At 47.0% G+C, this 16,024-nt stretch overlaps 1 protein-coding gene across 1 annotated transcript; it reads right to left on the minus strand.

Moving 5' to 3' along the window:
• Positions 1-226: 226 nt before the first annotated feature.
• Positions 227-5,781, minus strand: LOC119660285 (collagen alpha-1(I) chain-like). The gene is made up of 2 exons (XM_038068756.1): positions 5,608-5,781; positions 227-5,545 (listed from the first exon to the last, which is right to left on the minus strand). Exons 1-2 carry the CDS (start codon positions 5,636-5,638, stop codon positions 324-326), a joined length of 5,253 nt encoding a protein of 1,750 aa, XP_037924684.1. The 5' UTR covers positions 5,639-5,781; the 3' UTR covers positions 227-323.
• Between the last annotated feature and the right edge of the window lie 10,243 nt (positions 5,782-16,024).

Consider the following 16,024-nt stretch of genomic DNA (forward strand, 5'->3'; position numbering starts at 1 on the left):
TTCCCGGGCGAGACGAGCAACAATTTCAAAGAAAGCAATGACCAAAAAATCTGGGTCCGAGAAATTCCGGATAACGCCATCAAATCTCAATCAACCTCTGTTTGAAAGCCAATATCTTCGGATTCATTAGCATCTGAATCAACTTTCTGAAAAGATAATTTCTATCGGTCAACCCCCGGCTAGTTGACAACGCAGAACTATGCGCTGGCACATTCCAAACACGGGCTTAATAATAAACCACAAAAGGTACTCAACAGTCCTTTATTTTGCAATCTTATGTCTACCTAGTCTAGGATAACTTAACTAACAAAAACGCAACGAATTCACCTCGCCGTCTCCGTTGTGTTTTTCAAGCTCTTTTTCCTCCTGAAACGGTAGTACTCCTCCTCGTAAAACTTGCTGTACTGGTCCTCGTTATCATCCACGTAATCATCTTCATAGCTCCTGCCATCGTTGTCCCTACTTTCATCCCAGACCTGCACATTCTTCTCGATGGAACCGTCTCGATACGATTCCTCATAATCGTCTTCTTCATAACTCCTGGCTATACTACCTCTCCTTCTACCTTTGTCGTTCGTGCCTTCAGCTATGGAATTGCTCTCATATCCTCCGTCATCGTCATCTTTTTCGTCATCATTCTCATCCGTTTCTTGATCGTCATCAGGATCTGCATCATCAACGTAGTCGTTTTCTACATATTCGGAGGATTGCTCAGTGTCCTCGTATTCAGAGGATTGGTCAGTATCCTCGTCATTTACATTTTGGTTATTATTGGCTTGATTGAAGTGATTTGGATTATGGAAAGGAATTCTCCGCGGTGGCTTTCCCCCCGTGTCATGAATCAGTGCTGCCCATTCCTCGGGGTAAATCGGTTGTATCCCGTGTTCCAGTTCCAAAGGAGTGGGAATATCGGGATTGCTGGGATCCGAGGGATTAGTTGGTTCGAATACTAAACTTGGGGTCAACTCACCACTCGGAGTGATAAAACTGCCTGGAGTGGGATTGACCGCAGTTTCTTCTTTATTGCTGTCTGGGTTAGTGGGTTCACCTGGCGATTGAGGTCCCGACTGGGGGTTGTCAGGAGCTGTTTGTTCAGGTTTATTTTGTGAATTTGTTGATTCTGGATTGTCCGGTTTCATTACATCTGGAGTAGTGGGTTCCAATACCCCAGGTTCAGTAGGCCCAGGCTCAGTAGGATCAACAGGGTCCAATACACTAGGACTTACTTGATCAGTAACACTTAAATTAACTGTTGTCTCCGTTGGTTCAGTAGGTTCAATACTTGGTCCGAATGAAGGTGGTCCTGGTGGACTTGGATCTGGTGAAAAAATTTCGAGTTCACTTGTTAAATCTGGATTGGGTTCCTGAGTATTTGCTTCCGGAGTTGGAGAAGGTTTTGCTGCAGTTGGTGGTGGGCCTGTAATTTGTTCACCAGGCGCCATGGCAGCAGGGTTATTATCAGGTTTTGTAACGATTCCCGGAGATAAACTTGATGTTATGTTCAACTCCACAGATTCCACTGATTCTGAATTTGGAGGTTTTCCGCCAGAGGGAGGACGCTGAGGTCGATTTGGTCGATTAGGTTTCGTTGGTCTATAAGTAGCTGGTATCGTTGCATCTGTAGGGTATGGCTTCATTGCTTCCTGAGTAGGTACGTTTCCCGGATCTCCATCTGCAGTTGGTGTAGATGGCTCGCTCGGGCTAGATATTTCAGAAGGCGATGACACTCCAGAAATTTCACTAGGAGAAGAAGGAGAGCTAGGTTCTGAAGGGGAAGTTTGTCCAGTTGGTTCAGGTCGTAACATAGTTGGTCTCTCTGGAGGAAGTTGGTTTTCAAGAGGTCCAAATTCTGGCTGACTTACATCCGTTGGTTTCAAAAACTCTTCAGGTCCGCTGGGAGTAGAAAGCCCAGCAGGTTCACTTGGTGTTGTTTGAGGAGGATTGTTGGCACCACCCTGAACCGGGTTTATTGGCTTTTCTGTTGGTTGATTCCCTGAATTAGGCGGTTTAAAAGATATTCCGTTGATAGGGTTACCACCGCCAGCCGGTGACAGTGGGTTTGCCCCTACACCAGGTTGATTTCCAGGTTTGTTTAAAATTGTAGGAACACCAGGTTGATTTTGCGGCGGAGAGGGGAGACTTATTTCAGAAGGTAGTAAACCACCACTTATTTCCAGCGGTATATTTGGCGGAACTCCTGGTCTATGGGGAGGATGTGATATAGGTGATCCTGCATTTGGTGCATTCGGGTGTCCCACATCGGTTACATCAGGAACAGCTGGACCAGTTACGTCGACCGGAAGAGAAGGTGAAGTGAGCAATCCTGGATTCACATTTGGGTGTTGTGGTATCAATTGACTTGGTCTATGGGGAGGTCTTGATGGCGTTTGAATTGCGTTAGTAGGTCCTTGTCCTCCGCCAGGTCGATATGGGTAGGTTGGCCCAGACGGATATTGCGGTGCTAGCTGCCCGCCTATAGGATATCCGGGATAATTAGGAATATTTGATCCTTGCCCTGGAATTGAGGGAAAAGCTGGAGGTTGTCCATTCGACGGAAAATGGGGTATTTGTGTTCCCTGCCCTTGTCCTCCAGGGTGGTGCGATCCGCCAGGAGGATAATGTGGATAATTTGGCGCTTGCGCTACACTTGGCAATTGACCTGTACTTGGCAATGACCCACCAGTGGTAGGTCCATTTCCACTCGGGGTCGTAACTCCTGTTTGGGGTTGGCTTGGTTGATTGGGAGCAGGTGGAGTTGGCCGGCTGGGTTTGAAAATAATACCTGGTAATACAGCTCCTTGAATATCAGGTATACTTATGCCTGTTTGCCCAGAAGGCGAGGTTCCAGGTATTCCTGCAACACTAGGTGCCATCGGGGCAGCTGGAACAGATGGTGATGTCAATTCAATAGCGCTTGGTGCTTGCGCTCCACTAATTTCCAACGGATTGTTTGGAGAAGGACTACCTACTGCTGGTGCTGGAGGTCCATTTGGTGCAGACGGTGCTGCTCCAACCGCTGGTCCTGAAGGACTCGTTAAAGTTGTCGGGCCAGATGGACCGGTTGTTAAAGCTGGGTTAGGAGGAGCGACTGCTGGAGCAGGGGACGCAGGATTTGATGGGGCTAGTCCAGTTACCGGTGCAACTGCTGCTGTAGCTGCCCCTGGTGCAGATGGATGGGCAGGGATGGGAGGCGCAGATGCTGTTGAAGGAGCAGCCGCTGTCGATGGAGCCGTTAGAAAAGGTTCAGAGGGAGTTGCTGCAGGAGCAGATGGTGCTGCGGCACCAGGCTCTGTTATGAGATTCGGTCCAGAGGGTCCAGTGGGTACATTTCCGGGGACAAGAGGAACTGACGGTCCTGACATAGCAGGCGCACTAGGTGAAGTTGGGCCGGTTGGAACAGATGGTACATTTCCTGTAGCCGGAGCCGCACCTGCATTTGGCGCGGTTGGCACAGATGGCGCATTTCCTGTAGCCGGTGCCGCTCCCGCCGTTGCAGTCGGCGCATTTCCTGCAGCCGGTGCCGCTCCTGTAGTTGGAGCAGATGGTGCGTTTCCTGTAGCCGGTGCCGCTCCTGCAGTTGGAGTAGATGGTGCGTTTCCTGTAGCCGGAGCCGCTCCTGCCGTTGCAGTGGCTGGAGCCAAAGGAGCATTTCCTGTAGCCGGTGCGGTTCCTGCAGTCGGTGCAGTTGAAACGGAAGGTGCATTTCCTGTAGCTGGTGCCGCGCCTCCTGCCGCCGCGGCTGGAGTAGAAGGTGCATTTCCAGTAATTGGCGCGGCACCTGCTGTTGGTACCGTTCCTGCATTTGGAGCATTTGCTGTTGTTGGCGCATTTCCTGTGGCGGGCGCATTTCCTGTAGCTGGTGCATTGCCGGTACTAGGTGCAGCTGGTGCTGAAGAAACGGATGGAGCTAAAGGTGCTGATGGGACTGCCGAAGGCGTTGAAGGACCTAATGGGCCGGAAGGACTTGTTAGCCCAGCTGATGGCGGAGGTCCAGAAGGTGCCGATGGGCTCGTTGGTACAAATGGTGCTGAAGGCATGGACGGAGCTGAAGCGGCTGATGGAGTTGAAGGACCAGATGGAGCTAAAGGTGCTGATGGAATTGAGGGACCTGTCGGAGTCGTGGGTCCAGAAGGTCCAACCTGTGGAGCTGTTCCAGGAGGAGTGGACGGTGCTAATGGCCCAGTTGCAGTAGATGGACCCCCAGGTCCTGGTGGTGTAGATGGTCCCGATGGGGTTGATATGAGTCCTGCTTGTGAAGGTATATTGTGCGATGGTATATGATGTGAAGGTTTATGATGGGAAGGTCTATGATGCGAAGGTCTATGATGCGATGGTCTATGATGTTGCGGGTGATGATGACCTGGATGGTGATGTCCGGGTCCATGATTTCCAGTTTGGTGGTGTCCTGGCTGATTGTGTCCTGGTTGGTGATGTCCGGGCTGCCCATGCCCAGGTTGCCCATGGGCAGGGTGTCCAGGTCCAGTTTGTCCAGGTCCAGTTTGTCCAGGTCCAGTTTGTCCAGGTCCAGTTTGTCCAGCTCCAGTTTGTCCTGGTCCAGTTTGACCAGGTCCAGTTTGACCAAGTCCAGTTTGGCCGGGTCCAGTTTGTCCAGGTCCAGTTTGTCCAGTGGCAGTTTGTCCAGGTCCAGTTTGCCCAGGTCCAGATTGTCCAGGTCCAGTTTGCCCAGGGCCAGTTTGTCCAGGGCCAGTTTGTCCAGGTCCAGTTTGCCCAGGTCCAGTTTGCCCAGGAACAAGTTGTCCAAGCCCAGTTTGACCATGAGCAGGTTGTCCATGTCCAGGTTTTCCGTGCCCAGGTTTTCCATGACCGGGTTTATGAGAACCCGGTTTATGATGATGATGTCCCGGCTTCTGATGAGGTTTCGGTTTTTTATTGCTGCTAGGTCTGTGACTGTGACTAGGTCTGTGATGGTGACCAGAATGAGGGATTGAAGAGGGATTCCAAATGTTCCCTTGTGATGCCGGCTGATACGGATACCCACTCCAACGATCAACGTAGATCACTGACAAACCACGAAGACCTTCACGGCCTGGTCTACCTCTATGACCAGGCCTTCCAGCTAATCCTTTTTCGCCTGGTAAACCCACTGGCCCCATTGGCCCCGTAAGCCCAGTTGGACCTGTTTTGCCAACTGGTCCTCTGGGACCAGCGATACCATCTTGTCCAGGTCGGCCTGGTGGACCTACAGGTCCAGGTTCACCGTCGAATCCAGGAAGTCCCTTGCCTCCCGGATCTCCTGGTTTGCCATTCCTTCCTGGTGAACCGGGCGTTCCTCTATTACCGGGTTCACCTTCAGATCCTCGTCGTCCCTTCACTCCAGGTGATCCATCAACTCCTGGTGGTCCTCGATTTCCCGGTTTCCCTGGTGGTCCCGGTGGGCCAGGAGGACAAACACACAGGCGCCTTAAAGGACGGATAAAGAACCGAGGATTTCGACTCACATTCACTTTTTCACTTGAAGCTTGCACATTTATTTGCGTTGTATTTGGTTTTTCCTCTTCAGCAAGTGTTGTTAGTAGCAAACCATCTGTAATGACAGGAAACGGAGAAATTTTAAACCACACAAGACACTGGAAGAGATTTACTTACATAGAAGGAGGAGTATCGTTTGATATTTCATTTTAAATGGTCTAATCCCCCAATAATTATACAAATCACCTATATACTATATACTTTATATCTTTTTGACTTCGGATTGTTCTCATTTAGTTAAATGAGAATTTCTTCATCCACTCGGATACTGATTAAAACTGAACTATTTCAATCACTGGCCATGCTCTAGTCTTATATCGACTATCAGATGTTTTAAACTTTTTGGTGGGAGTTTCGTCACTTAAAGCGAGAAGATGGAGAATGCTACTCGGAAATAATACCTCGTCTAGAACCAAGTGTCTGAGACCTGACCTGCGCCAGCAACTCAAGATTCTATCGCTCTAAGCATGCGGCGGACTTCTGTCAATCCACACTTTTTTGCAATATCTTTGACTCAAATCACAACTCATGGAATTGTTTCTAGTCCGAAAGAACCTATCCATCTTGATTTCTTTCACCTTGCCCAGAAGATGTGGAATAAGAAACGTTGCCTCGAATTTATGCGCTTTTAAGGTTGCAGATGGAAGACTTACCAAATCTGTTTCTATTTGAGATATTTTGTTTTTGTTTGCGATGTCTGTTGAGGTTGTTTTTAGTTTTCGGTTTTTCAAATTGGAAAATTTTAGCCTTTTATGCGGAAATATTTTGAATATCTGAGGCTCCATCCACAAAAATACGGAAAGATCGGTTAGCATACATCTAGATTACAGAAACTGGACTGAGTGACGGCTTCATATTTATTCTATATAACGGAGGTAAAATTTTTGGAAATTTGGGAGGGCGGCCTTTCGAAATTTTTATAGGATTGTGGAGATTTTTTATAGGCTATCACATGCATCAGAGATAGATGAATCTATTAGAATTTCCACCTTAATGATTCTATCTAGAAACTGCTTGCATATAAATTTGAATATAGAAGTTACCATTCGGTTATTTGACTGGTGCTGATAGTCGGAATGAAGTGAAATCGAGACAGGACGTGGGGAGTTAATCCCCTGCTGACACATAGGTACGCCCTACTTCTTGCATTATCCATAGCACATCAGATAGACAACTTTCGATTGACCATGCAACTTTTTTGTTACAAGAGATATGAATAGATTAAAATAAAGATAGAAGTTTCACTCTAATAAAATGCAGGTTATTTTACGATGGAAGTAAATGCAAACCATGTACAATACTTCTCAGCTCCATGCAAAATTATTAAATTTCGGATTCTTTTGATTAGTTAAAAGAGTTGGCACTATTCAAACCAATTTTTCCGAAATTCGATAGGGAACTGGGAACAGCAGCTGCCTCAACAAGACCTGCATTTCGACGCCAGCCTTATTTTGGGACAAGGTATCGGCTAGCTGCCCATTAATTCCTATTCTGTACAGAGAATGCACGTTCCATGGGAAAATTCGCAAATCGCTTTTTCTCTTTCATTGCGAGGTCGTCGTAGTGTAGTTAGGTTAGTCCGAGGCCCCTTCTGTGGTTTTGTTAGACCTAAAACCAAGCCCCAGTAAGAAAGAACTTTAAGCGATCATCATCATCGTCATCAAAGGCGCAACAACCCTTATCCGGTCTAGGCCTGCATTAATAAGGAACTCCAGACATTCTGTTTTGCGCCTAGGTCCACCAATTCGTTATACCTAAAAGCTGTCTGGCGTCCTCACCTACCCCATCACTCCATCTCAGAGAGGGTCTGCCTTGTTTTCTTTTTCTACCATAAATATTCCCTTATAAACTTTCCGGGTGGGATCATCCCCATCCATACGGATTATGTGACCCGCCCACCGTTACTTATTGAGCCGGATTTTATCCACAACCTGATGGTCATGGTATCGCTCATAGATTTCTTCGTTATGTAGGCTACGGAATCATCCATCCTCATGTATGGGGCCAAAAATTCTTTGGAGCATTCTTCTCTCGAACGCGGCCAGGACTTCACAATTTTTCTTGCTAAGAACCCAAGTTCCCGAGGAATACATGAGGACTGGCAAGATCATAGTCTTGTACAGTAAGAGCTTTGACCCTATGGTGAGACGTTTCGAGCGGAACAGTCTTTGTAAGCTGAAATAGGCTCTGTTGACTGACAGCAACCGTGCGCGAATTTCATCATCGTAGCTGTTATCGGTTGTGATTTTCGACCCTAGATAGGAGAAATTGTCAACGGTCTCAAAGTTGTATTCTCCTATCCTTATTCTTCTTCGTGTTTGTGTTTGACCAGTGCGGTTTGATGTTGTTGGTTGATTCGTCTTCGGTGCTGACGTTGCCACCATATATTTTGTCTTGCCTTCATTGATGTGCAGCCCAAGATCTCGCCCCGATTGCCGCCTGCTCGATCTGGATGAAGGCAGTTTGTACGTCTCGGGTGGTTCTTCCCATGATGTCGATATCGTCAGGATAGGCCAGTAGTTGGGTGGACTTGAAGAGAATCATACCTCTTGAATTTACCTCAGCATCACGGATCACTTTCTCGAGGGCCAGGTTAAAGAGGACGCATGATAGCGCATCCCCTTGTCGTAGGCCATTGTTGATGTCGAATGGTTTTGAGAGTGATTCTGCTGCTTTTATCTGGCCTCGCATATTGGTCAGGGTCAGCCTCCAACTCGCCGATGTTCTGGTTGTTCAGTAGTTCATCAAAGTACTCAACCCATCGCTCCAATATGCCCATTCTGTCGGAAATCAGATTTCCCTCTTTGTCTCGGCAGGATAAACATCGAGGTGTATAAGGCTTCATCCGGCTGACTTATTGGTAAAACTTCCGCGCCTGGTGCGGTTGTTCCCTGTACTTTTCTAGTTCACAGACTTGTTGGTTCTCCCAGGCTTCCTTTTTCCGTCTGTGAAGTCGCTTCTCCGCTCGACGGATTTCGTGATAAGTCTCTGCGCGTGCCCGCGTTCTTTGAGAATGCAACATTACTCGGTATGTGGGATTCTTCAGTTCCGTTGCTACCTTAAATTCATCGTCAAACCAGCCGTTCCGACTCCTTTTGCGGCTGGGGCCAAGTATGTTTGTGGCCGTATCCATAATAACGTTTTTCAGGTGATTGTGAAAATCATTTGTTGATGCTTCATCTCCAGGTCCTCTGTTGACTGCAGTTATTGCAGCATCCATTTCCCTCTTATTGGTGTCGCAGAGGGTTGTGTTGTGGATGGCTACAGTGTTCACTATCACCTGATTGTTAGAGGGGATTCTAGGTAGTATTGTTATTCGAGCTCGGAGCACCATGCCATACAAAATAGTAATCCGAGTCTATATTGGCCCCCCTATTTGTTCTGTCCGGATAGCTCAGTGGTTAGAGCACTAGGCTGTCATACGGAAGGTCGCGGTTCAAATCTCACTGGTGGCAGTGGAATTTGCATCGTGATTTGACGTCGGATACCAGTCGACTCAGCTGTGAATGAGTACCTGAGTCAAATCAGGGTAATAATCTCGGGCGAGCGCAATGCTGACCACATTGCCTCCTAGTGTACCGTTACGGTCTTGAATGAAGTGCTCTAACACACTTCAAGGCCCTGATCCAATATGGATTGTTGCGCCAACGATTATTATTATTATTTGTTCTGACATTCATCAAGGCTGAGAGGTGGTGGCGTTCGATCAACACGTGGTCAATTTGGTTGAAAGTGGTCCCGTCTGGAGAGGCCCACGTATGTTTGTGGACCGCTTTCCGCGCAAACCAGGTACTTCCAACAACCATTTCGTGTGACCCTGCTAATTGAATAACCAGCAGTCCGCTATCATTTGTTTTTTCGTGTAAGCTATGGGAGCCAACGTATCGCCTGAATACGGGCTCCTTCCCTACTTGGCTGTTAAAATCCCCAAGTATGATTTTGATATCATATCTGGGACAGGCTTCGAGGGTTCGTTCTACTGCCTCGTAGAAGGTATCCTTCTCCGACTCTGCAGTCTCCTCTGTAGGGGGCGTGGACGTTAATGAGGCTTATATTTCTAAACTTGCCTCGCAAGCGCAGAGTGCATAGCGGTTCGCTTATGTTGTCAAAGCCGATAACAGTAACTTTCATTCATGGTTCATGGTTTACTGGTTTACTGGATGGCCTCTATAATATATTGTCTAGCGGCTCTTCTCCAGAGAAACGGTCCCTGTCAACGCTGTGGCATCAGCCCTATATTGGGACAGGCTATCGGCTAGCTGCTCAGCACCATTTGGTCTGTACAGGGAGCGCACGCTCCATGAGAAAATGCGCAAATCGTTAATCCGCTTCCATTACCGGGTTCGTCGTTGCAAAATCCGTCCAGTCCGAGGCTCCTTTCGTGGCTTCGTAACATCGGTTTTGCGTATAGGGTTGTCAGCCCTACCCAACCCACAACCTGGAAGACCAGTTGGTACATTTTGTCCCGTTTTTAGGCGCGGGAGACTCACCTTCATCCTTCTCTGTCTGCAGTTTTTCATACAGAAAGAACTCCCAGTGATCAGCACGTGGTAGTAGAGCTCAGCAGGTGTTTCCCAGGTTTTATGCTCCATCATGGGTACCAATCCACGTTTCGCCCTAGGACCTGTACTCCCTTTTGATCGTTTAACATACAGGAAAATATGGTCCAACCAATTTATGCAAAAATAAAACCAATCAAATAAATATCAATCATTTGGTACACACACAATCTAAGTGACGCTCTTAAGTCGTGTTAGCTGGGTTTCTTTAGATTATTCATGTGGATTCAAGTGGATAAAAAAGTGTATCAAAAGACATTTTTTTGATTAATTAAAGTGACACCGCCACCTACCACCTAGAGTTAGCTGTTGATATGTTGAATTGTTTAGAAAATTTTTCAAGTTAAACCGGTGTAAAGCGGGAAGATCACTATCAAATAACAAAATCACTGATCTTACTCATTGATTTTGTTGTTATCCAAACTAGGAATGCTCGCCCATTTGCATACACTGGCTTAATTAGAACTTTTGGGTCAAAAGAGAGACTTTCACCTCTAACGAAATACTAATTCGCTAGTTATCTTCTCCCAACCAAACAGATTATTCTAGCGAATTGTGATCAGGCAAGACAATGTTATGGTCAAACTGAGTCATTTCGTTGTCCAGTCTTTCGCGAACGATTGTGACGCAAATGATTCGAATCTTTCATTCAAATAAGCAGACGAATATAATCTTTTGTAATTTTTATTACTCTATGGAAGATACTTCTTCGTTTAGAAGCATGTACGCTTTTGAATTCGGTTCCCACAGTTTTCAAATGGAATTTTGACGAGTCTGAATAAATATTGGCAAACAAGTTTTACGCTTTCAGGCTCAGGTTGCTTATATGTGGGAAAGACTGTATTCGAAACCCTACGTAGGGAATATCCACCAAGGAATCCTGTCACCTCAATTATAAGACCTTCTAGTGCATGAGCAACTAGCCCTTCTAAATTAAGGCGAAAATGATGTCCAAAGGTATACTGATAGCAGCAGCAATTCGTCCAACTTTTATCTTTTTTTAATAAACGGCTTCAACTATCAAATGAGACACAGCCTTTAGGAGTGGTATTGGATTCGAAGCTACATTGAAATAAATATCTTGAGTATGTAACTAACAAAGGCAAACGAAAACCGTAGATTTTTCAAACTCGTACTAACTTTTGGAGGAATAGCATGGTGACCAAAGGTAGAGCAAAGGCAAGCTGATAGGATTCCAAAGACGAGTCCCTGGTAGTAAAGAAGGGAGGGAATCACTGGAGTGCTGATTTACATACAAATTCAGAACACAAGACGCTACTGGGTTGTGAAAAACCTGTGCGTCAGTTGCCAAGGAATAACAAATATCTCTGACAATCACCTTAAACTAACAGCATCAACCCAAATAAGATTCAAACTATATTCCGGGGAAGGAAAAGCCTAAATTTTTGCCGCTAAAATGGATATAATATTGAAATGGATAGCAGAGCACCAACGTACTGATAGCAATAAGAACCGGATCAACTTGCAAGATATAGATCCACAGCCCCCAGATGAAACCGGAGGCTCAAGCAGGTTATGTGCCTAATAATGATATAAATTATATCTCTAGGGCTATCTAGCAAAACAATAAGCGAATAATAGGGTAGGTAGATAACAGTGGCTGCTCCGGGGAACCCAATTAGCGCTGTGGTGCGCCGTTTTGATGCCATAAACTCCTAAGACCATGACCACTGTGATAAGAGCAAAAAGGCAGAGTCCAGCCGTCTCAGATTCTCAGAGTCAGCACATAGCGTTTAAGAACGAAAGCAGCTGTCCCACTCTGGGGCTAGAGATTTCTCTGAGGTCCTCCAAGAATGGTTTACCTAGTGTCCGTAAACTGGCTCCAGCTAGAGCTGAACAAACGCATAGTAAGTGCCTGGGGGTTTGCCTCTCATCTCCACAGCTTCGGTAATGCGAATTGTAGGATATACAAATAGGCCAGTAATCACGCACGCTCCTCCTTGATTTGGCACAAGTGGTAAGCCTTCGCCATCTGAAGTCCGCAGTGCGAATAGTTTCCACCCATGATAATCGCCAGGGGGACACAGACTGAACCCTCCGAAGGACTGCCAAGATCAAAGCCCTGGCTAGCCAGTCCGTCAACCCGCTCATTCCCCTATATGTTCCTATGACCAGGAAATCAGAAGAGGGCAACCTCAAGCTTGCCCCCAAACTGTTCAGCGCGTTTCTGTACTGCTTCATCAGCCTGGAGGATGTCATCGCTGCGTACAAGGCCTTAATGGCTGCTTCGCTGTCGGTCAGAATGGCTATGCTACGCTGCGGACTCGGATCATTCCCCAGCAATTGGCAGGCGTCCAGTATCACCAGTGCTGCCGCATTGTATGTATCCATACATATCTGATCTGTCGGTTAAGAATACTGTGTCATAGCCTTGCAACACGCCGCCGGTCTTCTACTCTGCCCTTGTTGAAAAATCCACAACAATGTTTCCCGTGAAATTTGGCTTACCTGTGGCGTAGTTTGTGGGGAATGCCCGGAGTTCCCGTCTAGCGTTCGATCTCACGTAGTCTCACAGCGCTGCACGCTACAACGTTGGTGTGGTGACCTACGGGCTGGAGATGTAGGAGTACATTGAAAGCATCTCGCGTCCAGGCCCCAGAACTTTGTTCTGTTGTACTTTTTGCTCACAGCTACCATACAACAGAGCCCTGCATTAAGGTGGGACGTATCACGGCGGTGTACCTGCAGAAAACCATCCTCGGGCGGAGATTCCATTTTTCAACAAAGGTCTTCTTGCTGGCATAGAAGGCTATACAGGCCTTCTTAACCCTCGCTTCTATGTTCAATCACCAATTTGATTTCGAATCTAGGATGCCCTAGACGAAACCGTCAGTCATTTTTCTGAATTTTTGAATATTTAATTCCAAAAAGAGAGGTCCGTGAACGACAAATGTGGAAGAAAGTTTCTTCCAAATGGTCCGGTCAACTGGATGCAGACTTAGGATTATGTCAATCCTCAAACAAAAGAAAAACAATCTTCGTTCATTCAGCCGCGGAAAGTGGAATTCGAATACCCTTATCTTGGTGGTGAATAGCATCAGTTCCGTTTTGGTTGGTTTTATGCCGAACCCACATCTTGCGGCCCACACGTTTTTTCCAATGCTCCTTCCATGATGGCGCTCATAATGGTGAAAACATCTCCGACTCCAAAATCAATAAAGTCGTTAGCATACGCCACCACATTCACCCCTCTCTTGTCCAATATCGGTAAAATTTCGTCTATCACTATTTCCGGGGGAGATCGTGCTACCCTGGGGCGTACCTCCTCTCACAGCTCTAGTCAAGTGGCTACCTCCCAGATCTGTCTGGATTATCCCGGTTCTTAACACGGATATTATCCAGTGCTTAAGATACCCCTCTAATCCAATCATGGTGAAAGCTTCCTTAGAGGCGTTAATTCTTACTTTGTTGAATGCTCTCTCCATATCCAGGAAGGCGTTTGTATTCTATTTGTACTATAGTGACCGCTCAACCGTGCCTCATGGAGAAAGGTTTCGGTTTCTTTTGATTTGCCTTTAAGGTAGGCGTGCTGGGACTTAGATAAAGGCGTCCTCTCCATAATCGTCCTTAAGTGAATGTCCAGGACGCGCGCGAATAATAGTTTTTGAAAAATACGAAGCTTCGTGACCCTGAAAGTGAGATAGGCCGCTTTGCGACTAGGCAAACTACAAAGCGGTGGAGCTTCGATGCCGAGTGTAATCCCGAGAAATTCAGCGTAGCTTACGCCATAACAAGAGAGAATTTACAATTGTACTGGTCAGGGAAGCGGAAGATGATGCAGATCGAAAAAATTTCAGAAATGTATTCCGCATCATGAAAGAACTTGCATGTGGTCCCAAATGTTTCGATGTTGTCGGTGACGTTCTTCATGCTGCCTTGTTCGGAGAAAGTGGAGGTATTCAATGGATGATGACGTATTTTCTCAAACACCTCGACTACACTCATGACACCTGTTTGCTCTCTCATCGGGCCATGGACCTTGGTCAAATGTCTTTGGATTTGGAAAGAGAGGCAAGCATATTTGGACGGGAGATAAACACCAACAAAACCAAGGTTCTCATTTAAACGGATCGTCGCACTCTCTCTATCCGAATTAATGGGCCGAACGTGGAAGGTGTCGGTCAATTTGTATCTTTAAAAAGAGTGGTTTCCGCAGACAGTAGCATCGAACTAAATGTTGCTCTAGACATTAACAGTGGAGCTGGAAATGCGTTTTCTCACAACACCAAGATCAAGTTGAAACTGTGTTGCAATATGGGAATATCGCGTTTAAGGTAACCTCCACTATCACTCGAAGGCTTCAATCTTTTGCCAACACCTGTCTGCATCGTATCATCGGGGTACACTACCTTGCCACTTAACCAACAGGCTTCGCGCTCGTACGCGATGTGATCGGAAGGCGGAAGTGGCAGTAAATACGTCACACAATAAGGATGATTCGTCAGCCACCACCCCAATAGACGACAAAAGAGCTCCCAAGCGAATACTCAAAAGAAAGGTGGAAAGTAAATACCCACCAATAAAACCCTCAAACAGATGGGATGACTCAATGGCGGCAGTCGCGAGAAGATTTGAGACGAAGACTTTGCAAAGCCAGAGATTGACGCTGGATTTTAGCGTTGTATTTTTTAGTTCCTTGCATATGCTCCCCGTCGGACACCATCTTGTCGTGCTCCCGAGGAAGTCACGTCGGAAAAAGGTGAAACTCCGTAGGAATGAGGGCATTGACGTGCCTGCACCACCAAGCGTGATAATGTCCACAGAAATCGGACGCAGGCAAGCGAAAGAACGAACTGGTAGTCCCCGTGAGACTCACCCTAAAACAGCAGACCCATTAGTTATTGGTAATTAACACGAGAAGCATAAGAGCAACACATCCGCAGTGAGCAGTACTTTGTTATACTCCCCACAAGCACCTACGTCTACGCTGCCTACGGGGATTAGGACAGTTGTGCTGAAACGCAATCAAATCAGCGAGAGAAATTTCAACGAAATTCGTCTTTTCCATAGGAATATGGACACGAAGGGGGAGGAAGAGAACGTATGCGCAAGTTGCAACCACATTTCTGATTCCTGCCTTGGGGGTTTGCTCCAATGATAGCAAAATGTTGTGTCCTTTTTGGAGCAGGAAGGTTCCGCTCCGGTCCCCACTCGGGTCGTTTTTTTTCTGCGCTACCACTATGGTTTCGTTGTTTCAGCTTGTTGTTTCAGTTCCGTCGTGGCTCCGCTGGTTTAATTGAACCCAAGTAACATGTCTCGCGACGACAAAACGGCACGCGGCGCGATCTTTCCTGTGGCAGCGGTCAGGGTGCCCCTTTTTTCGCGGACGCCATGCCCTTTAATCACGCGCTTATAGTTTTCTACGAAGAGACCATCAGGCTAGTCGCAAACGTGTTGGAGGATTGCTTCTACGTCCGGCAGTAAATGAGGAAGCGAAGCTGAATCAGTTGTTAAACGAGCTGACGCTGGGCGAATGTATCCCCAGCCAATTGCTTCTAGAATTAAGGCTACAGAGTCGGCTCAGAGCGTTTGAAATCGCTCTGGTTGCAATGGCTCCCGGAGGGCACCCGCGATATCTTGGCCCGCGCGAAGGAGGTGCTGTCCGCAACGGCCGATAACTGCGCGAGGTGTGAGCGTGCCGTGGTCGCGGGAGTGTTTAGGGGCACACGTCGGGAAATCAAAGACCTTAGGTCAATTGCGACTGCACTTGGGGACGCGGTCTAGAAACTGACAGCGACTGTGAGTACTTTGCATTAGAAGACTGACCTCGATCGTAATCACGATCGAGCACCCCGGCACCCTCTTCTGCCCCAACGATTTGCTGGTATCACCATAAATTTGGAGCTCAAGCGACTAACCGTACCAGCGGATGCAATTTCAATGCCTAAATTGACAAACTGCCGTATTCTCACGACCTTGACTCTGGCCAAGACGTATTATTAAATCCCCGTAGC

The sequence above is a fragment of the Hermetia illucens genome, chromosome 6 (assembly GCF_905115235.1).
Source record: "Hermetia illucens chromosome 6, iHerIll2.2.curated.20191125, whole genome shotgun sequence".
Classification (NCBI taxonomy): Eukaryota; Metazoa; Arthropoda; class Insecta; order Diptera; family Stratiomyidae; genus Hermetia; species Hermetia illucens.